Raw genomic sequence first — 23,869 nt, 5'->3', positions numbered from 1 at the left:
GGGTTTCAGGAGCTTGGGGATGGTCCAACGGCACAGTGCCAGCCTTGCGACAGGAGACTGTTGAGTTTCCCATCACTGACCCACGTGCCGGTACCGAGTACACTCCAAGGGTCACTGTGTTAGGTTCCCCGGCACCACACAGTCTGTGATCTCTGGCACACAACAGACAGGTGTGTCTGAGTGTCACAACTAAAGTATACAACCTCAGCAAGTGCCCCAACCAAGAATGCAACCCCCAGCAAGCACAGCAACCAAAAACTGTAGGAGAGCACCACCACTAAAGAATGCAACCCCAGCAGGCACCACAGCCAGGAGTGAGGGCATACAATCGAGTGTGTGATCCTGGAAAACCAAAACAAAAGCAGCATAGCCAGGAGTAAGGGCACACAACCCAGTGTGTGACCCCGGAAAAGTGAAACATAAGCACCACAGCCAGGACTGTGGGCATACAACCGAGTGTGTGATCCCAGGAAACCAAAAAAAAAGGCTTTTGTTAAAAAAAAAAAAAAAAAATTAAATTAAATTAAATTTTAAAAAAACAAAGGAAAATGAAGAGGAAGGGGAACTTTAAAAAGAAAAGGATTCCAAATATTTATTTTAATAAATAAAGTATAAACAAAACTTGAAAGTACATGGTTCCCAAAGCCTTTAAGAAAAAGGCATGAGTAAAGTTCAGTTCCCATTAAGGTCACTCCTGAGCATTACTATTATAGGCCTGCTTTCTCTCAACTGTTTCCCCACACTGCCATCATCATTTGTGCTGGTGTGGGAGGGGAGGCGGACTGCTGGGCCTCAAACATACAGAGCAAACATGCTATCTCTGAGCTACATTGCAATCACCTCTGCTAAGAACTGCCAGGTATGGCCCCGAAAAACCCCATTCCACCTCACCTACCATTTTACATTTAACTTTTACACTTGAACTAGTTAAATTTCTCACACTCAAATAGTCACCTCTGAAATAAAAGAAATTTTAATTATTGACATAACTACTACCACTCATAACAAAGTTTCATTAATCTAAAGTCATTACTTGCTGGGCCGGAGCGATAGTATAGTGGGTAGGGTATTTGCCTTGCACATGGCCAACCCAGCTTCGATTTCGATCCTCCGCATCCCCAGCACCACCAGGAGTAATTCCTCAGTGTGGAGCCAGGAGTAACCCCTGAGAAAGGACAAGGGGGACCATAAAAAAAAAAAGGCATTACTTGCTTATGAAAAATAACTTATAGGGCTGGAGAAATAATACAGCGGGTAGGGCACTTGCTTTGCACACAGCCAACCCATGTTCGACCCCAGCACTCCATATAGTCCCCCAATTCCAGGCAGAAGTGATCCCTGAGTGCAGTGCCAGGAGTAAGCCCAGCATACTATAGGATGTAACCCTACCCACAACCTCCCACAAATACACACTCAAGTTAAGTGGAACTTAAAGTGGAACCCAAAAGATGGTTCAGTGACTTGAGGGACTTGCCCAGCAAAAAGGTTCTGAGTTCAAACCTGTATGCCATTACATGCACAGAGGTACCAGAACAGTCCCACTGTGTATGAACGGCTTCTTATATCCCACAGTCTGAGGCAGATCATTCTGTACCAGTCGCTCTCCTGGCTGACTGCTCAGCATGATGTCCTCCAGTTCACAAATTGCATGATTTCATCTTTCCTTATAGCTGAACTGTATTGTGCATATACACCATGGTTTCTTTATCTAGTCCTCTGTTCTTGTACATTGGGGCTGTCTTCAGATTTTGGCTATCATGTCATTATTAAAATCAGTGTAAACTCATTAAAAAAGTCACACACATATTTAATTTAAAAATTTTCCAAAACAAGGGGCTGGAGCAATAGCACAGCGGGTAGGGCGTTTGCCTTGCACGAAGCCAACCCGGGTTCTAATCCCAGCATCCCATATGGTCCCCTGAGCACTGCCAGGGGTAATTCCTGAGTGAAGAGCCAGGAGTAATCCCTGTGCATCGCCGGGTGTGACCCAAAAACCAAAAAAAAATTTTCCAAAACAAGGCAAGCTAATTGAGTGAGGAAGGGGCAAGAATTATATATCAGATTGGATATACTTATGTAATAGAGAGTACAAGTTTATGACTTTAATCAATTTTAGTAGTTTGAAGTTGTTTCTAATTTCTAGATTTTTTTTCAAGGCTATATTTCATATGCTGAAAAGTCTTTAACAGGCAACCCACCGATTTTCTTAATGTAATTGTAGAGGAGAGATAGTTCAAAGGCTATTGCACACACTGGAATCCAAATTCAAAATACCTTCTACCATCGTTGGATGTTAGCTCTAAGGCCACTGAGTACCACCAGAATGGTCTGGTGGTCCCTGTCACCACAGGAACCAAGTAATTCTCCATCCTCAGACCTAGCAATGAACCTCCTAAACCTGGTTGGTCAATACCATCAGGAATAGTTCCTGGATCTCCCGAGAACTGCCTCGGAGCCTTCACCACCATCAGAAGAAAAGAAAAAGAAAATATTATTTGGTTTACTCCAGTTTTTATAGGAAATGTGCTAAGGCACTGCTTATATTAGCAAGCTTTATATAAGCAAAATAAAATGCTACTTCTAAAAAGAAGCTATGCTACATGGAAGCTTTAATAAATCCATTCTGACAGAAGTGAGCTTACCAAGAATGTGGGGGGAGGGAAGAGGGGTGTCTTGAGCACTGAGTTAATGATGCCAGGAAGCAGCAGACACTCTGATGGAGGCTGTGGTGTCAGACTGTTGTATGCATGAAACCCTACTGCAAATCATGGTACCACAAACAAAATTTAGAAAGTAGAATAGGAAAATATGACTTAAAAAAAAAAAAAAACAGGGGGCCAGGGGGCTGGAGCAATAGCATAGCGGGTAGGGTGTTTGCCTTGCACGCAGTCAACCCAGGTTCGATTCCCAGCATCCCATATGGTCCCCTAGCACCACCAGGGGTAATTCCTGAGTGCAAAGCCAGGAGTAGCCCCTGTGCATCGCCAGGTGTGACCCAAAAAGAAAAAAAAAATAGGGGAGCAGATAACATATAGTCACCTGGGCCCACCAGGAGTGATCCTGGAGAGCAAAGCCAGTAGTAAGCCCTGAATACGGCCAGGTATAGGCCATAAATAAATAAATAAATAAATGAATAAATAAATAAATGTGAGGGCTTTACCACTAAGTCTCCAATCCTTTAAGTGAACCAAAATTTTAACATATGATATAACGGGGCTTCTATTTAGAAGCTGATAAAAAAGGCATGGTTTAGGAGGCTGGAGCGATAGCACAGCGGGTAGGGCGTTTGCCTTGCACGCGGCCGACCAGGGTTTGATTCCCAGCATCCCATAGGGTCCCCTGAGCACCGCCAGGAATAATTCCTGAGTGTAGAACCAGGAGTAACCCCTGTGCATTGCCGGGTGTGACCCAAAAAGCCAAAAAAAAAAAAATGCATGGTTTATTAGAATCTAGATCAGATAGAGAAGAAATGAGAAGGGAAGCCCTCTGAAGTAGTCAAAATGGTATTTTTCATATAGAAAAGTCCCCAATTACAACCAGTTTATGCATATTTATACCCCATTTGGCAATTAGTTTAAGATAGGGAAATCAGACAAATGACAGAAATGCCTGCTGGCATTCATAAACACTGTAATCTTCACAACATCATTACACGATTTAGAGCCCCAGGTTCACTACATGCAGAGTAGGCTATGAGTGTTACTTCCCAGTTTAAAAAAAAGAAAAAAAATCCAGGGCCAGAGCACTAGTACAGGGGGGAGGGCGCTTGCCCTGCATGTTATTGACCTGGGTTTGATCCATGGTACCCCGTAGGGTTACCTGAGCCGCCAGGAGTGACTCCTAAATGCAGACCCAAGAGTAAACCCTGAGCATCATCCAGTGTGGTCTATAAATCAAAACCAAAAAAAATCCTACAAGGCACTAGGGTTAGGGTTAGAAAGAGTGAAAAAGCCTAGGATCAGAAAGACTGAAAGTCTAAAGATAAGGTGTAGTACTCCTGTCACTCCTTTCAAACACTTAAAAAAGACAAAAGCCCAGAAGATGGAAAACGTGAACCATAGGCCCAGGAAAATAGTTCAAGCAGCTAGCTAAATGCTGTGCATACAAGAAGCCCAAGTTCAATCCCCAGTAATGCATAGTCTCCAGAGCACCACCAGGTAGCTCCAAAATAACAAACAAAAACATTAAATCCATCTTCTCACATTCTACCAGTGACATAATGTGAAGTCATGCACCAACAATTTTGTCTTTCTAATCCCACTATGGAAATGACAAATGTTCACCAAACAAAGGCATGTCTGAATAGAATGAATACAAATGTAGTGCCTAAAATCAAAGCATATCCTATCAATCATAATAACTTTAAAGTCTGTTTGTGTTTTATCTCTTTTTCTAAAGAACAAAAATGCTATCCTCTAATCACCTGCCAAGTGCAATTTCATCAAATTTCAAGAATAACTTGACCACTGCTTTTATTCAGTCACAGTAACCAGGAATAATGAATTTAAATGAACTGAAGGTATACAAGTAACTACCAGCTGTTTCTTTTTTGTAGTACAGGTAGAAACACACTGTATGATGTACATAAGCTTAAAATCCACTCATGAGTCCAGAGAGACAGTACAGCTGGTAAGGTGCTTTCCTTTCACGCAGCTGACCCGGGTTGGAGGCTCAGCACTGCATATGGTACCCCAAGCCCTGCCAGGAGTTAACAAAGAGCCAGGATTAAGCGTGAGCACAGCTGCATGTGGCCAAAAAAAATTTTTTTTAATTCCGTTCATTTTGGGGCTGGAGCGATAGCACAGCGAGTAGGGCATTTGCCTTGCATGCGGCCGACCGAAGTTCGAATCCCAACACCCCATATGGACCCCCAAGCACCGCCAGGGGTAATTCCTGAGTGCAGAGCCAGGAGCAACCCCTATGCATAGCCAAGTGACCCAAAAAGAAAAAATAAATTCCACTCATTTATATTTTTGTATTGGAATTTTTAGTACAGTGAGTAAAATGTTTGCCTTGCATGTGGCAGACCCAGACTTGATCTCTGGCACCCCATCTGGAGATATATATATATATATATATATATATATATGTATAATCCACTCATTTGGTACTGGAGAGATAACAGCTAGTAGGGTGCTTGCCTTGCATGCAGCTGTCCTGATTTCGTCCCCAGCATCCCTTACAGTTCCCTGAGCACCATCAGGAGCAGTTCATGAGTTCAAAGCCAGCAGCAACCCCTGACTATTGCCGGGTATTTCCCAAAAACAAAGAAACAAGCAAAAAAACCCACTCATGTATCCACTCATTCTTACCTGTCCATGAATGTCTCCACACACTGTTACTGGTGTTGATACTGGCTGGACATTTGACTCTTCCAAAAGGAGGTCGCAAACATAGTCACATAGCCGCTGTAAGAAAACAAAACAGCAACCTTTTACTAACATATTAAAACTAAGGATTTAGAATGCGATTCTGTCATAAAAGGAATAAAATACAGATAATGTTTCACTATAGATGAACCTCAAAAAAACTTTTGCTGAGGGGCTGGAGCGGTAGCACAGCGGGTAGGGCATTTGCCTTGCATGCGGTCAACCCGGGTTCAATTCCCAGCATCCCATTATGGTCCCCCGAGCACCGCCAGGAGTAATTCCTGAGTGCAAAGCCAGGAGTAATCCCTGAGCATAGGCGGGTGTGTGATCCAAAAACAAAAACAAAAAAAATAAATAAATAAATAACCACTACTGCTGAGCCACCAGAGATAGCACAGAGGTTAAGCAGCATGCCTTGCACACACTGACCTTGATTTGCCCCCAAGCATCTCCAGGTGTGGGCCAGGCACCCTGAATAATGCTTTGGAGGCCAAAAAAAGGAAATCTTGCCCAATAAAAGGTAACAGACACAAAAGGTCCCATATGTTTGTTGTATGCTTCTATTTACCTCTATTTACCTGAAACATCCAGAAAAGATAAATTCATAGAGAAAGAAAAAAAATAAGTTGCCATGGTCTGAAGGGAGGAGAGAATAGTCATTGCTTAATGGTTATGCAATTCCCTATGGGTATGATGGAAATGTCTTGGGAACTGAATGAAGGTGATGGCTGCAAAAGAAAATAAATGCACTAAGTAATTTTTTTGTTTGTTTTATTTTGAGGCCACATCCATCTGTGCTCAGGGATCACTTCCGGCATTCTTAGTGGACCATATGTGGTGCCAAGGATCAAACTCAGGTCAGCTGCATGTAGGGCAAGTACCTAACCCACAACTTCTCCAGCTCCAAAACACTTAATTGTACCCTGAGTGGGAAGGGTGGAGTTGGATTATACCTGATGATTGCAGGAGTGACCCCAGGTGGTGCTCAAGGAACCCTAGGTAGTAGAGACAGAACTGGGCCTGTACATACAAAATAAGCACCTTCCCTATATATCCATCCCTTACCTGAGCACATTAAAATGATTCGTTTGTCTATTTACAATGTGAATTTTAACTCAACTTTTCAAAGGTAAAAATAAAAAGTAAAATAAAACTGTGCCTGGAGACATAATACAGGGTTTAAGGCACTTGCCTTCCAAGCAGCCAACACCGTTTTAATTCCCAACACCACATATAAACCCCTTAGCACCAGCAGGCGTGATCTTAAACACAAAAGAACAGTCCGTGAGCATCACTGGGTGTGGCCCAAAAGTCCAAAATAATTATAAAATAAATATGAAATAAACTGGGGCCAGAAGATATGACAGCAGGTAGGGCACATACCTTGCATACAGCTGCCCCAGTTCACCCCTGGCACCATATCTGGTCCCCCGAACGTCATCAGGAGTGATCTCTGAGTTCAGAGCCAGAGGTAAACCCTGAGCACTGCCATGTGTGGTCCAAAAATAAAAACAAAAAAAGAAAAAAGAAACAAAGAAAAATAAAATAAACCTAAGTGATCAAGTGCCCCCCCCCAGAAAAAAGCTGTGTATATGTTATTTTACACAAAGAAAACTGTCATCTGACGACTGTGGAATTAGAGGTTTTAGCTTTCACTGTCAAGTCATAAATCCTAAACTGCACTTTACTCCAAATATTCCAAAATGCAAACTCCCTCACTATACAAATAACAGGTTCTAGAAGGTAGAGAATTTTCAAGAAATGTTAAAAGATGCAAAAGATGGGCTGGAGTGATAGCACAGTGGATAGGGCATTTGCCTTGCACGCAGCCGACCCAGGTTCGATTCCCAGCATACCATATGGTCCCCCAAGCACCGCCAGGTGTAATTCCTGAGTGCATGAGTCAGGAGTAACCCTTGTGCATCACTGGGTGTGACAAAAAAAGCAAAAAAAAAAAAAGGAAAAAACGCAAAAAATGCTTTTCACCAAAGAATATGAGCAAATAATTTAATAGTAAAAGGCCTTGATCTGTCTTAAATATGGTGCCCTTGCCATAGGGCCCATGCTCAGAGGGGATGAGGACTTACTTCCCTGATCCCACTCTCAGTGATGCTCAGGGGACAAAAAGTACTAGAAGTTGAACCCAGGACTCCGAAAAGCAAAGAAATGCATTTCTTTTTTTCTTTTTTTTTAACCCCTTCTCACTCCTGCTCTTTTAAGTCTTCTCTCTCACCCAGCAACTGAATGCTTGGCAATAATAATTCATTTTCAGGGCTGGAGAGATAACTCAGAGAGCAAGTGCATATGCTTCGCTTGCTGGAGGCCAGTTTGACCCATAGTACCACATGGCCTCAAAACATAAGGCTGGCAATAACTCCTGAGCACCACTAGACATGGTCCCCAAGAAAACAAACACAAATTCTGTATATATGGAGCCAGAGAGATAGTGTGGCGGATAAGGTGTGCACCATCCAAGAGTCCAAGCCAGTTTCAATCCCAGCATTCCTATGTGTCCTGAGCCCCAGTGGGAATGATCCTGATTGCAGAGCTAGGAATAAGCCCTGAGCACCACCAGGTGTGACTCAAAAAACAAACAAACAAAAACCTCATATTCCCTAGATATAGGATAGGGGCTGGAGAAATGGTACACGGTTAAGGCACAATTCACATGCATTTCAACCCTAGTTGTACCCCTGGTACCACATACAATCTCCCAGCATGACTGGGCAGAGATCAAGAATAGTATCTGAGGGGGCTGGAGCGATAGCACAGAGGGTAGGGCGTTTGCCTTACACGCGGCTGACCTGGGTTCGATTCCCAGCATCCCATATGGTCCCCTGAGCACTGCCAGGGGTAATTCCTGAGTGCAGAGCAAGAAGAGACCCCTGTGCATCGCCGGGTATGACCCAAAAAGCAAAAAAAAAAAAAAAAAAAAAATAGTATCTGAATACTACCAGGTGTGACCTAAAATCAAACAAAAACCAAAAAAGGAGGAGCCAGAGACATAGTACAGAGGTAAGGTATAAGTAGTGCACATAACCTAGGTTCACTCTCCAGTACCATATATGGACCCCTGAGCACAGAGCCAGGAGTAAGCCCTGAGCACTGCTGTGTGTGGTCCCAAAAATCAAACCACACCAAAACCAGAATTTTAAAAATCCATACATAAGTTTAATTCATAATTGCAAAATTATAAATTAGATGTCTTTCATGGAGTGAATAGTTAAATAAATAGTGGTACAGTAATTCCTGAGTGCTGAGCCAGGAATAATCCCTGTGCATCGCCAGGTGTGACGAAAAAGAAAAAAAAAATAGTGGTACAATCATACCATGAAATACTCTCCAGAAATAAAATGAAAGTATTTGACATCTAACAACCGGGATCAAATCCAAGGAACTTATATTGAATGAAAAAAAATTATACTAAGGGTTACATATTGTGTAACTATACTTATATAAAGGCTGTTTATACTTATTAGAAACCAGACCTGATGTACTAGAAGGCTACTCCCTACTCTGTGCTCAGTCCTTTGAGCTATTGCTTCAACCTGGTTAACATTCTTGAAGTTAATTAGTGACTAGGAATCCATGAGTTAGAGAGGAAATGAGTGTAGTTCTATTATAAAAGTACAATATGAGAAGTCTTGGTAATGGAAGTATCTGTACTTGAATGTGGTATTAGATACATGACACTATAAATGTGCTAACACCGTGCAGACCTAAAGATACACATACACAAAAATGAAAACAAGTAAAACTGGAGAAATCTTTTTTGTTTTAGGAAGGGGGATGGGCAGCACACCTGGCAATGCTCATGGGTTACTCCTGGCTCTGCACTGACAAATCACTTCTATTGGGCTCAAGGGACCATACGGGGTTCCGGGATCAAAAGGAATTGAGAAATCAGTTTTTAAAAAAGATCTTGCAAAATATCAAATTCATTATTCTATCTGTGTCATCTGAACTATAGTTTTTCAGGATTTTGAGGGGGGAGAGGGTATTCTTTTTTTTGTTTTTTCTTTTTGGGTCACACCTGGCAATGCTCAGGGCTGACTCCTGTCTCTGCACTCAGGAATCACTCCTGGCGCTGCTCGGGGAACCATATGGGATGCTGAGAATCAAACCCAGGTCGGCCGCGTGCAAGGCAAACGCCCTTCCCGCTGTACTATCGCTCCAGCCCCGGGAGAGGGTATTCTAAGCGGCATTTAGCCCCGGGTCTACTCAGACAACCAAGCCAGCACTATTCAATGCCAGCCCTGAGAATGTGGTGCAGCTTGGGCCCAGTGGTGCCAGAGAACACCAAGGTAACTCCAGTTGTGTTTGAAGGCCTTACAGGACCACATCCAGATATACCTGGTCATATGGTACCAGAGATCAAACCACACGTTCTAACTGCTATACTATCTCCTGGTCCCTCTGTACAGTTTGACAAAATGTTACTACTAGGGTAAATTAAGTAATGGGCACATAGGACCTTTTGGTAGGTGGGGGCACACCTAGCAGTACTCAGGGGCCCACTTAGCACAGTGCTCAGGGATCACTTCTGGCAGTGCTGAAGGGACAACATGCAGTGCTGGGTTGGCCATGTGCAAGGCAAGTGCTTTAAGCCCAGTACTACCTCTAAGGTCCCTTGGCATTCTTTTTTTTTTTTCTTTTTGGGTCACACCCAGTGATGCACAAGGGTCACTCCTGGCTCTACACTCAGGAATTACCCCTGGCAGTGCTCAGGGGACCATATGGGATGCTGGGAATTGAACCCAGGTTGGCCGCGTGCAAGACAAATGCCCTACCCACTGTGCTATCGCTCCAGCCTCTTGGCATTATTTCTTAAACCGCATACAAATCTATGATTGTCTCGAAGTGAAGAGGTTAACTACATTTAATTAAAAATATAAGTCTAACAGATCTTGCATGCAATTGACCCTTCAATGCAAATATGGTCCCCTTGGTTCCACCAGGAGTGACCCCTGAGCAGAGCGAGAAGACCTCAGCACAGCCAGGTAGACAAAAATTTTTTTAATCTGAAATTGAGGAGTCACTCTACTTTTTTAAAAGGACTCTAGGGGCTTGGAAAGCTAGTATAGCAAGTAAGATGCTTAACTGCCTTGCACACAGCGAATCTGAGATGATGCCGGGGACCCAATACGGTCCTCAAGCCAGAGCCAGAAGAAGCCACGAGCACAAATAGGTGTGGCCCAAAAACCAAAAACAGATTCTAAATGTTTGCATTTTTAAAATTATTTATCTGGGGGCTGGAGAGAGTACAGTGAGAAGGGTGCTTGACTAACGCAGTAGACCCACGATTGATCCTTGGCACAGCATATGGTCCCCTACGCACTGCCAGGAATGATCCCTGAATACAGAACCAGGAAAAAGACCTGGACATCTCTGAATATGACACCAAAACAAACAAACAAAAATACTATTTGTCAGAGTCTGGGATACAGCTCAGAGGCAAAGTCCTTGCCTTGAATGTGTAGGGCCCAAGGTTGGACTCCTGGTAACCATGGTTCCCTGAGCACTGCCTCGGGACTACATTAAGTCAGGAATAGTACCAAGCACCAGTGACTATGTCCACCCCACAAAAGAAAACAAAAATGATATTCCCTCTGAAAACATCAGATCAAAAGATTTTGTAGGGCAGGAGAAAAAGCACAGGGTTTCCATGCAGTAAAGTACTTGCTTTACATGCAGTCAGAACTGGTTCAATACCCGGCACCACATGGTCCCACAACACTGCCAGTAGCAACATCCAAACTCAAGACACTGAAATACTCCCTCCACCTACTCCCATGGAAAAAAAGAGAAAAAATCTGTAGAGGATTCAGAGAGAGCTCAACAAGCTGGGCACATGATTTGCATTTGTGAGGTCCAGATTCCATCGCTGGCTTTACATGATTCTCCAAACAGAGTTGAAGTATCCCTATAACTTGCAGAAACAAAATTATTCTTTCAACAGTGCTCTATAGAGGGAGCACTGCTGGGGAGAAGGAACTCAAGGTGACCTCTGCTCTATCTGAGACCAGCTAATACTACAGCTTAAGAACATTCTGAATTTTAGGTAGGTCTGCCAGGAAAGAAGAAATTAAACATTCTCTGGAGTGCTTGAAATTTTTTAAACCTTAAAGAATCTAAATACTGGGTCTGAGAGACAGAACAGCAGGTTAAGGCGTTCACTTTGGTTGCAGCAGACGTGGGTTCGATCCCTGTCACCACAAAAATATACACCAAACCACAGGTTTGCATTGAAAACCATCTAACTGCCATATCGCTTGCTAATCCAAATGGTAAGACAGCCTCATAAACATTCAGATCACAAAGTCACTCACCCCTATCAACAGATCCAAACCAGGTCTCCTACTTCTTCCCACTATACATACTCTTGAATATAGAAACAAAGTTGTTCATTACAACGATTTTATTGAGTGCCCCGTGATCCTGGTTCTGGGTACTGTTCTAGACAGAGTAAATAGAGAGTAAACAGAGAGTAAAACCAAACAGAACAAAACCCCTCTGCCAAAGGGCTGAGATTCTAATGTGAAGAGATGTAAACCACAAATAAACAATACTAACCTGACAGGAGTCAGCTAATAATGCTAAACTATACTATTAAAATAACCCTAATACACAAGAGATATGAAAGAAAATGAGTTAACAGAAGAGATAAGGAGTGGTAGAGGTGGGGAGTATTATTAATTTGAGGGGGGTGGAGATGGCTTACCCAGTGATGCTCAGGGTCAACTCTCAATGGTTCATGGGGTACCATGAGGTGTTAGGGGTCATACCTAGGGTTCTTGCAAATAGTTATGTGAACCATCTCCCCAGCCCTAAGGTGGTTTTTTCCTTTTCTTTTCGGTCACACCTGGCAATGCACAGGGGTCACTTCTGGCTTTGCACTCAGGAATTACTCCTGGCGATTCTCAGGGGACCATAGGGGATGCTAGGAATCGAACCCGGGTCGGCCATGTGAAGGCAAACACCCTACCCACTGTGCTATCACTTCAGCCACTTAAGGTATTATTTTACATAGAATGAACATAAAGTCTTATTTATAAAGTGACTTTTGAGTGAAAAACCTGAAGGAGGAAAGGTAAAGAAGGGAAAAAAAATAAACCCCACTAACTACAAAATCCCCTAGAAGAGTCAGGGAGATAAATGGCTCAAAGGGCTGGGGCACCTTCTGCATTGGACCCGGCCTAGCAGGGTCCCCAGAACATCATCAGGAGGAACCTATCCCCACCTCCAACACAGACCAGGAAGTAGACCCAGAGCACAATTAAGTGTTTTTCCAAAACAATAATCAGAACAAAATTAAAAAGGCAAAATACAGTAAAAGCACACTTGTTATTTAACAATGGAGGCTGATATGGCTAGATATACTAAATAAAAAGAACAGAAGGCAAATAATCACTGATTTTAGGTCATTAGGGATGAATGCAAGGATCTGGGATTTTAATAGGAAGCCATTAGAACATGTTGGACAAGAACAATACAATCATTAAATCAGCTATGTTGAAAATGGACTATGGGGAAGTTAGGGAAGGAAAGAGGCCAATGTAGAAGTAGAGAGACCAACTGAGGTATCTCTCCAGCCAGTAAATATTTTTAGAGCCATTTTAGGCTCAGAGTAAACTGAGCAGAAAATATCGATCCATCTATGCCTCACTCACAAACACAGCCGCCTCCACTATCAGTATCTACAAGAGTGGTGTATTTGTTACAACTAATGAACCTACACTGACACCATTATTTGGCAGAGTCATAGTTTATATTAGGATTCCCTCTTGTTCTTATATATGGTTTTGACAAATACATAAAAACAAATGTATCCAGAACTACAATATCAGAGTTGTTTAGAGCAAGTAGTACTTGCCCTAAAAGTCCTCTGTGCTTCATGTACTTATTCCTCCTTACTCCCAAACCCTACAAACTACTAATATTTATACTGCCTCCATTTTTCATTCCCTCCTTTTTTTATTTTGTGGTGGGGGGTTGGGGGGTGCCACACCCAGTGATGCTCAGAGGTTACTCTTAGTTCTGCACTCAGAAATTATTCCTGGCTGTACTCAGGGGATCATATGGGATGCCAGAGATCAAACCCGGGTCAGCCAAGTGTAAGGCAAATGGCCTGCCCACTGTACTATCGCTCCAGCCCTCCAGTTTTACTTTTTCTGAGAATTTTATAGAGTTGGAATAATACATACAAAAACCTTCTCAGGTTGGCTCTCAAATCCATGGACCCTATATGGTTCCCCAAGCCCTGCCAGGATAACACCTGAGAACCATGAGGTATGGACCCTAAACCAAAAGATTTAGGCCCAGAGAGATGGGACAAGGGTAGGACAAGGGTTAAGGTACTTGCCTTGCACGTGGCCAAGCCCCTGCTATCGCACAAGATCTCCTGGACCTCACCAGAAGTGCTCCTGGAGCACAGAGCCAGGAGTGAAACAAATGGTTTGATTAAATCAGATGGTAGCAGGAATTAAAGCAGGGGAGTGCACATGCCAGGTGTGCACTCCAGCCCTTTGACCTATCTACGCAGGTCCCCTATTTACACCTGTTTTGAAAGGGGAAGTTCCCAGCAGTGCTCAGGGCTTAGTGCTGGCTCCTGGCGGAGCTCAAGGAACCAGATGCCAGGGATCAAACCTGGGTTGGCTATGTACAAGGACTACCACTACACTATTTCTCCAGCACCCCATTTACACATTTTTAACTTGGAACCATGTGAATGTATTACCCATACCTAAAACATTTTAATAATCTTTTATGTATTTACTTTTTAACAAAGTGATCACTATAGTAGTCTGATCAAGATCTTTTGGAGGGAAGGGAGAAAAGATAGTTCAACAAGCTGAACACAAGTTTTGCATGAGAGAACCCCTAGTACAATCTTCGGCATTCAAGTGTGATGAGCCTATGGGGCAAGAGCGATAGTGCAGAACGTAGGGCACTTGCCTTGAACACAGCTTATCTGGGTTCCATTCCCAGAATGCCACATGATTCCTGAGCCTTCCAGGAATGATTCCTGAGCACAAAGTTAGCCCTGAGCACTGTTGGCTATGGTTCAAAAACAAATAAAATCCCAGTGCAATAGATAATAAGCCTATGTACTATATCAAGTTGGTGCAGGACCATGTGCTTACACTAAACCAAATAATTAAGGTTAGTGATAATCAGAAATTAGGAAACTAGGTAGATGTCTGTATAGAGGGCCAAAAGGGGAGCCCCATAAAGTGGCTGGCTGCAACCGTGTGATAGATAAGAAATATTAGTTGGCCAAGAATCACAGACCAAAGATGTCATCAAAAAAAAAACTTCAAACTTGGGGCTAGAGAGATAGTACAGCTTGCACCGCACACGGCCAACTGGTCAATCCAGACTTGATCCCTGCATCTCATATGGTCCCCCCAAAACTGCCAGGAGTGAGTCCTGAATGCAGAGCCAGGAGTAATCGCTAAATATTGCCAGGTATGGCTCAAAACCTAAAAACAAAAAACAATGAGGGTAGGGTGCATGTCTAGCATCTGGCTAACCCAGATTTGATCCCCAGGACCCCATATGGTCCCTGGAGACCTGCCAGCAGTGACACCTGAGTGTAGAGCCAGGAGTAAGCCTTGAGCACCACCAGGAATGGGCCAAAACAAACAAACAAAAAGGGGCTGGAGCAGTAGTACAGTGGGGAGGGCATCTGCCAAGCACTCGGCCAACCCAGGTTGGATCCCTGGCAATGCATATGGTCCCCCAAGCACCACCAGGAGTAATTTCTGAGCGCAGAGCCAGGAGTAATCCCTGAGCATCGCTGGGTGTGACCCCCCCCCCAAAAAAAAGCCAAAAAATTAAAAAATTTTAAAAATTAGTGGAGATAATGATGTTGAAACGGTGCACTGGTGATGGGACTGGTGTTGGTATACTGAATGTCTGTAACAAATCATCATGAACAACTGTGTAAACCATAGTGCTTATATAAAGTGTATGGGGAAAATAATTTTTTTTTAAAAATAGTGAACATAAACTGAAGAGTACCAGTGTGCAACCCTGAAATCTCAAGCACCAGAGTGTCAAGAGTAAACTACCGACTGAGGCAGCCTCACTCAACCAGAGGCCAGGGTCACTAACCTGAGAGAAGTAATAGCTGCCACCTGTGGCTGTCACTTCTGGAGATCCCAGTTAAGGATTTAGAGAGCTAAGTCTGTAAGTTAAAAACAGTTGCCTCAGGCCTGAGCAATAATAGAAAGGGGAGGGCACTTGCCTTGGCACTCGGCCATTCTGGGTTTGATCCCCAGCACTACATACGGTGTCCTGAGCCTATCAGCAGTGATCCCTGAGCTCTGAGGAAGCTCTGAGTATTGCCAGATGTGTCCCCCCCCCAAAAAAAAAAATAAAGGTAAAATGTGGCCAACCTAGGTTTGATCCCCAGCACCATATGGTCGCGAAGCTCTGCCAGGATGCCTGAGTGCCAGGAGTGAGCTCTGAGCACTGCCAGGTGTGGAAGGGGAGGTAGGAAGAGGAGAGGTAGCAGAGGTGTGATGTCTGACAGTATATGCATGAAACCCTATCAAGAACAGTACGTAAGTCACAAAGCCAAAAATTTTTTAAATCTTAAAAAGAAAAAGATTTTATTCACTTATTCATGATAATTACACAATGAGCCCCTGAATTTTAAAAGTCAGTTTGATATGCTCCCCTTACAGGAACTCTGCCCTTAATGAGCCCTCTCTAGAATATTCTTTCCCTAGATAGTCACATGACTGGAACATCAAATAACATATAACTGAAGACTGCTGTGCCATTCCATTTAATTGTTAAACATAAATCCAATGTTCCTTATTTCCCTCTCATTTTTTATTCTTGATTATAATGAATTAGTTATTTATAAATAATGTATTTTATTTATTATAATGCAATATGATCAATTATATTTTTAAACCTATTTAAATTCCTTCATATTAAACTTACAAACTAATTTAACTTTTAATAAACTCTAAAACTTATTTAACTTTTTATATGTCCTTATTATATTAGATCTAACCGTGATTTGTCTTTTATACATCCCACATAATTAGTCAGGTATAAATGCTTTCATTTTACTTGCATTCTTATAATATATTAGCAATTTAAGTGGTAATTGTACTGACTAAAAAAATCAATAGAAATCAATCTTCAACACAATGTGATCTTGATTATATTTTAAAAAAACAGCTGGTACTTTATCCAATAGGTTGCTATTTGGACTTCTAGGTATATGTTGAACTAACTACATGAGAACCTCTTACCATCATCTGAATAGAAAAACAACAAGGTCTTAAAAGAAATGTAATTTAAGACAATAGAAGAGCTATTGGACTTTATAAAATTCTATTAGCTTGTTCACGTGAAGGCATGCATGATTTCAAATACCCATGTAAATCAGATTCAATTTAATGTATTTTGAAGTTTTAATAGAATCAATTCAATTTGAGAAACTACTGTGAAATTCCATTTATTTTACAAATAGAACAATAAAAGTGGCAGCATCAAAAAAAAAAAAAAAGAATAAAAAAGGAGGGAGGGGGAATCTGGTTCCCACCCTTGAGTAGCCCATTCAATTACTGTGGAATATATTCTTCCTCCCTTTCAAAATACCTTTCCTAAATACCTTTGAATTATACTATACTTTTTTTTTGCGTTTTGTTTTACATATGGGGTGGTCATCATACCCTGCAACTCCTGTCTCTATGCTCTCAAGAAGCACTCCTGGAAGTACTTGGGGGACGATAAACAGTGCCTGGGATCAAATCCAGGTCAGTAACTTGCAAGGCAAGAGCCTTAGCTCCCCTACTATTTTTTGTTTGTTTGTTTTTCTTTCCTGTACTATTTTTCTGGTCCTATCTTATTTATTTATTTATTTATTTATTTATTTATTTATTTATTTACTTTTGGAGTGGGGGAAGCAGGGAACCCTTCCCAAGCTGTTCTCAAGATGGTGGAGGAGAGGTGGGTAAAACACAAATTCTAGCAAGGTCTGATAGTTCACCCTATCCAGTGATGCTGGCAGGTCCTTTATAGGTGCAAGGACCCATGGGCTTGAACTCGGGTCCTTGCACCTATAAAGCAAGCACGGATGACTGTAAGCTATCTCCCCCATTCAAGAATGGTAATTTTGGAGGCTGGAAAGATAGTATAGTGGTAGGGCATTGAAATCCAGGAGATCTGCATAGAGAAAGGGACACACCTTTAAGGTAGAGCACAAAAGAGTAAGGGGCTGGAGTGATAGCACAGTGGGTAGGGCCTTTGCCTTGCACACGGCCGACCCAGGTTCGATTCCCAGCATCCCAGATGGTCCCCTGAGCACCGCAGGGATAATTCCTGAGTGCAGAGCCAGGAGTGACCCCTGTGCACTGCTGGGTGTGAACCCCCCCCCTAAAAAAAAGAAAAAAAAGAAAAAAGAAAGAAGTATGTAAGATATTGTAGTGAGGAGCCACAGTGTTATTTGTGAATGTAAACCTTGGGGCTAGACCACCCAGATTTAAATCTTCGCTCCTAAAGCTTTATACCCATAAAATTTAAAAAAATTATTGCGTATTATGACTTTACTTATCTGTCTGTAATATAGGACAAATGTGAGTATCCAATTCAAAGGGCTATTATGCATACTAAATGACTTAGTATTTGTTTTATATAAGTTTTATGCAAAGAAGTGAGAAAACAGACTGAACAGAAGTGATGAAGTAGGGAAATACAGAACATATTGTCAGAAGACAGCAGTTCAAATGTGTTTACAATGGGAGATAAAAAGAAATAAAGAGGAAGATACTTATTCAAAAGCATGCCATTCACCATACTGAGAAGCTATTAACTATTAGAAAGAGTTCTGTATAACAAGACTTTGCAACCTAATTCATCAATTATTTGGACATCTTCAATCATATTATAAACTCTACAAAGCTGTTTCCGGGCCAGAGATAATACAGCAGGTAGAGTGCTTGCCTTGCATTCGATCTCCGACATCACATATGACCCCCACTCAACATCAGAAGCAACCCCTGAGCACAGTCAGGAGAAAGCCCCAAGCACAGCTGGGTGTAGCCCAAAAACAAAAAAAGAAAGTCTCATTTATTTTCTCTATAAAGAGGTACAGAGAGTACAATAAATAGGGTATTTGCCTTGCACACAGCCAACCCAGGTTCAATCCCCAGCACCCCATAGGTCCCCCGAGCCCTAACAAATTATTTCTGAGCACAGAGCCAGGAGTAAGCACTAAGTACTTCGGGATGTAGCCCAAAAACCGAAAAAAGAAAAAGAAAAAAGAACAGACTAAACAAACTGGTGCTGTCTCAGCTCTGAAATTCTAAAAAATATGAGTTTACAGACGCAAGCACTGTCCCACAAAATAGCCTCATGCAGCGACTGAAAACCCAAAAAGTGGCTGGTCCCAACTGGATGTGTTATACATATAAAAATACACACATATTTGGTAAATTTAGTACATAATGTGCACCTTACTACATGAATTATTTTATGTTGATTACATGATGAAATTGAGCTGAATAAAATATTACTGAAGTTCTTTTTTTAGAAATGAATCACTGTGAGATACACACTAACAAAGTTGTTCAAGATTGGGTTTCAGTCACACAATATTCCAACACCGTCTCTGTCTCTGTCTCTCTCCCCCGTTCCCTTTCAGGCTTTATGGATTGCAATACAGGTACTGAAAAGTTATCATGTATACCCTTTTGCCTTCTTTCAACACTCTGTTATTGTCCAGAGTGAATATTTCCAACCATCATTGTCATAGTGGTCACTTCTCTGTCCTAACTGCCCTCCCCCCACCAAGCCCCAACTTATGGTAAATTTCTAACCATGGACCAGTTTTCCTGGCCTTCATTTCTACTGTTCCTGAGTACTAGTCTCAGACTATGTTTTGTTTTGTTTTTCTATATTCCATAAATGAGTGCAATCATTCTATGTCTGTCCCTCTCACTTCACTCAGCACAATATTCCCCATGTCCATCCATTTATAAACAAATTGCCAGTTATTTTCACATTGCCAGTTGTTCTTCTTACTTTTTTTGATTCAGCTACTAAAAAAATTTGAAGCTCTTATGTCTGAAAGTTTTCTATTCAACAGAACTTTTACAGAAAAATTTCAGATAAGAGAACGTGATTATGTTGTCAAAAATGCAAGTAACAGGGAAGAGGTGTGGGAAGAGACAACAACAGGGGCAGGAGTAGTGAGGATAAGGTGCATGTCTTGGAGACCCATTTGGACCCTGCATCACTTGGCCCTCCAGCATCTCCGGGGGCAACCCTGGAGGCCCCAGGAATCTCTCTAAACCCAGGAAGTTTCTTGGTTTGTCTAATATTAATCTTCCCTCTATGCCAAGAAATAGAACAAAATTAAATTTATTTAAATAGCCAGAGATGAGGAGCCAAAGACTGAGCACAATCTTTGCGTGTAGGAGGCCCAGATTGGATCTCTGGCCCAAATATAGAGCTGGGAAAAGTCCCTGAGAACTTTTTAGGTGTGGCCCTAAAAAACAGAAGGGGGAGAAAGACCCAGAAAGCCAAAAAACACCAAAATAGCCATAGATGAGTAACACCAGCAGATTAATCTGAAAGACTTTACCAAGACAAACAAAAGCCTACACTTAATAAATTCAGACAAACCCCCCTCCTAATAGCTAAAGCAAACCTAGTTGCAAAATTATGAAAGCCTCCTCTTTCTCCAACTTCAAACTGTACATTAAAGTGGTAGCAATCAAAACTGTGTGATACTGGAATAAAGACAGACTCTCAGGCCAATGGAAGAGAATTGAGGGTTCAGGAGCAGAAAAATTCTCAGGTATGTAATCAAATAACCTTCTCTAAAAGAGCAAAAAGTATGAAGTGGTGAAAGGAAATCCTCTTCAATAAATGGTATTAGGATAATTGGCCAGTCACCTGCAAAAGAATTAAAACACCCCCAATTTAACACCACACAGAAAATTCAAATCAAAATGGATAAAGATCTCAATAACAGCCCTGAAACCATAAACTATAATGAGGAAAACATAAGTAGAATACTCCATGATTGGCCAGAGAGATAAGGTGCTTGCTTTGCACACAGCCGACCTCAATTCCATCCCTAGCACCCCATATGGTTTCCTGAGCCCTGCCAAGAGTCATCCTGAGCACTGCCAGGTATGGCCCAAACACAAAGAAATAACAATAAAAAAGGAACAGTCCAGACACTGACGCTAGATATATCTTTAATGATTTAATGCCATTAGCCAAGCAAAGGTAAACAAAGATGCAGGGACCAGTACAACATTTACCTTGCAAATGACCAACCCTGGCACCCTCTATGGTCCCCCAAGCCCATCCAGGAGTGATCCCTGAGCACAGAGCCAAGAGTAAGCCCTGAGCATTACCAGGTGTAGCCCCAAAGCAAAAAAACAAACAAAAAAAGACAATTATCTTGCTTCACAAAAAACAAGAAAGATCAATGAATTTTACAAGAAAGTAAACAACAAATCTTTATTAGAAAACTGGGAGGAAGGGGGAATGAGCAGAAACTTCTTTTAAAAAGACAAACAGACAAAACAGGGGGCTGGAGCGACAGCACAGCAGGTAGGGTGTTTGCCTTGCACTCGGCCATCCAGGGTTCGATTCCCAGCATCCCATATGGTCCCCTGAGCACCGCCAGGAGTGATTCCTGAGTGCAGAGCCAGGAGTCACCCCTGAGCATCGCCGGGTGTGACCCAAAAAGCAAAAAGCAAAAAAAAAAGACAAACAGATGGCCAACAGGTATATGAAAAAAAATGCTCTACTCACTTATCAGGTAAATGCAAATCAAAACGAGATATCATCTCACAACACAAAGAATGAAAACAGGGGCTGGAGTGATAGCACAAGTGGGTAGGGCGGTTGCCTTGCACGCGGCCGACCCAGGTTCGAATCCCAGCATCCCATACGGTCCCCTGAGCACCACCAGGGGTGGTTCCTGAGTGCACTGCCAGGAGTAATCCCTGTGCATCGCCGGATATGACTCAAAAAGAAAAAGAAAAAAAAAAAAAGAACGAAAACAGCCAGTATTTGTTGAGGGTATGGGGCAAAGGAACCCTCATTCACTACTGGTGGGAGTAGTGACTGGTCCAGCCTTTTTGGAAAACAATACGGACACGTCTCAAGAAACTAGGCATCAAGCTCTCATATGAACTAGCAATTCCAATTCTTGGCATCTATCCCAACAACCCCCAAAACTCTATTCAGATAAGACATTTGCTCTCCTATGTTCAATCCAGCAATACTCACAATAGCCAAAATCTGGAAACAAATCAAGTGTTCAAGAACAGATGACTGAATAAAGAAACTATGGTACACACACACAATGAACTACTCAGCTATAAGAAAAGATGAAATCATGCAATTTGCTGCTACATGGATGGATCTGGAGAATATCAAGCCAAGCGAAGTTGGTCAGAAGAGGGACACAGAATAATCTCTCTCAAAAGTGGACTCTAAAGAAACAAAGTAGAGGTATAGCAAATGCTCCAAGGCAGCAGAAACTGAGAACTAGTCTTCAGTAGGAAGCTTGCCTCAGGGAAGGGACCCGAGTGGGGGGTGAAGATTGGGATGGGGGTTGGGGCGAGGCCACTGAGACAGGGGTAGAGGGAAGTGAACACTCTAGGGGAGGGAGTGGTGATAGGCGGCTATGCACAAAACCCTATCATCAATAGGATTGTGACCCACGATGTCTAAAATTTAAAAAATTTTAAATTTTAATTCAGAAAGTCCAAAGGATTAAAAAAAATATATTGGGGATCAGAGATACAGTGTAGCAAAAGGCCTTGCATGCAGCGAACCTGGATCAGATCCCCAGCACTGCACATGGTCCCCAAGCCCCACCAGGAAGGATCCCTGAGCTCTGAGCCAAGAGCAAGCTGAGAACCTCCAGGTGTGGCCCCAAAACAAAAAGTTTAAGAAACAGCTAAGTATCATCCACATGTATAGTCAAAGGAAAATGAAATAGTTAAGATGAGCAAGAAATGTTTATTAAACTGAGAGTCAAACCAACTGCTTAACTTCCAAATCGTTTCAACATCCAATTTCAATTTTAATGTTAAGATGTTTTTTCAATATAAGTACTATTTTGTTAATTATAAACACAAAGCTTAAAACACCTTTACGGATGTTAAGGAACAAAAATTTCCACATCAATTCATTGACATGTAAAAACAAATTTCACTTCAAGAAATTTTAACAATGCTACAGTAAAAGATCTGGTTAGTTCTCCACAAATCGTACACTAATATTGGTTACATTCTAGTTCCCTTTGTAAAAGGATGGGTTGAGACAGCACAGGGGTTAAGGTTCTTGCCTTGCACAAAGAAATCTGGAGTTTGATCTCAGGCAAGGCCCACCAGGAGTGATTCCCTACACACAGTCCTGAGTGTGGCCCCACCTCCACCCACCAAAATCAGTGGGGAGAAAAGCCCCAAAACTCAAATCAGATGAGAACCAAATAAGCATGAACACTCCAGTTCTACAACTACTGGCTTTTAACGTATCCTATTGAAGATAAGAGAGACAGTACTGTGGCCTTGCACTCAGCAGGCCAGGGTTCGATTCCCAGCACTCCAGATAGTCCCTTGAGCACTACCAGGAGTGATAGCCAGAGTGCAGAGCTAGGAGTAAGCCCTGACCACCACTGAGTGTGGGCCAAGACCCCAAAAAAATAACTTACCCTACGGAACAGGGGCAAACCCTATCTTACAGCACAAATTAACATGCAAAAACAAATAAGTCTCACAACAGTTGTGTGAGCTTAATATATTTTGCTTATTGCTAATGCTAAATGTCAACTTCCAATACCAAAAGAGTGAGGGTGGAGGGGCGCACCCCACCACCACACACACACACACACACACACACACACACACACACACACACACACACACACACACACAAAGACATGATAATGCAGCAGGTAATGTACGCAGCCCAGTCAGGTTCGATCCCAGGAAGTTCGATCCCATCCCATCATATGGTCCCCTGATGCAACCAAGAGTGATCTGTGGGCCCAGAGTCAGGACTAAGTCCAGAGCACCGAGTCCGCGAGTGGCCCCCGCACGCCCACATCAAACAAAAACAGTAGTCTGGTCCTGAGGAAATTTGCGGACAGTGATAACCTGCTTTCAAGCCACAGTGATAAAAGGCAACTCTGAACGATCAACAGCCGACCTGCCTGGCCCTGAGCAAATCAGAAGCCACTGAGCAAACACAACGGGCCCAACACGGCTCTGCCCTCACACACACACACACACACACACACACACACACACACACACACACACACACACGGCACAGTCCAGCGCTGCACGGCGCCGCGTTTGCCACCTAGGTCCAGCCCGATACACACACACACATACACACACAGACACACAGACACACACAGAACAGTCCGGCGCTGCTGCACGGCCGCGCGTTCGTTCCCTTGGTCCAGCCCCTAACACACACACAGACACACACACAGACAC

At 42.5% G+C, this 23,869-nt stretch overlaps 1 protein-coding gene across 1 annotated transcript in view; it reads right to left on the bottom strand.

Annotated features, from left to right (window-relative positions):
• PPP6C (protein phosphatase 6 catalytic subunit) overlaps positions 1-23,869 on the bottom strand; it is a 37,810-nt gene that overhangs the window by 12,589 nt on the left and 1,352 nt on the right. Inside the window, exon 2 of the mRNA XM_055136816.1 lies at positions 5,313-5,408. Within this exon, the coding sequence (XP_054992791.1) occupies positions 5,313-5,408 (96 nt within the window). The remainder of the gene's footprint in view (positions 1-5,312; positions 5,409-23,869) is intronic.

Source organism: Sorex araneus, chromosome 1 (genome assembly GCF_027595985.1).
Source record: "Sorex araneus isolate mSorAra2 chromosome 1, mSorAra2.pri, whole genome shotgun sequence".
NCBI classification, from domain to species: domain Eukaryota; kingdom Metazoa; phylum Chordata; class Mammalia; order Eulipotyphla; family Soricidae; genus Sorex; species Sorex araneus.
Note: the sequence above shows the minus strand (reverse complement) of the source record. Positions and strands in the feature narration are given on the sequence as shown.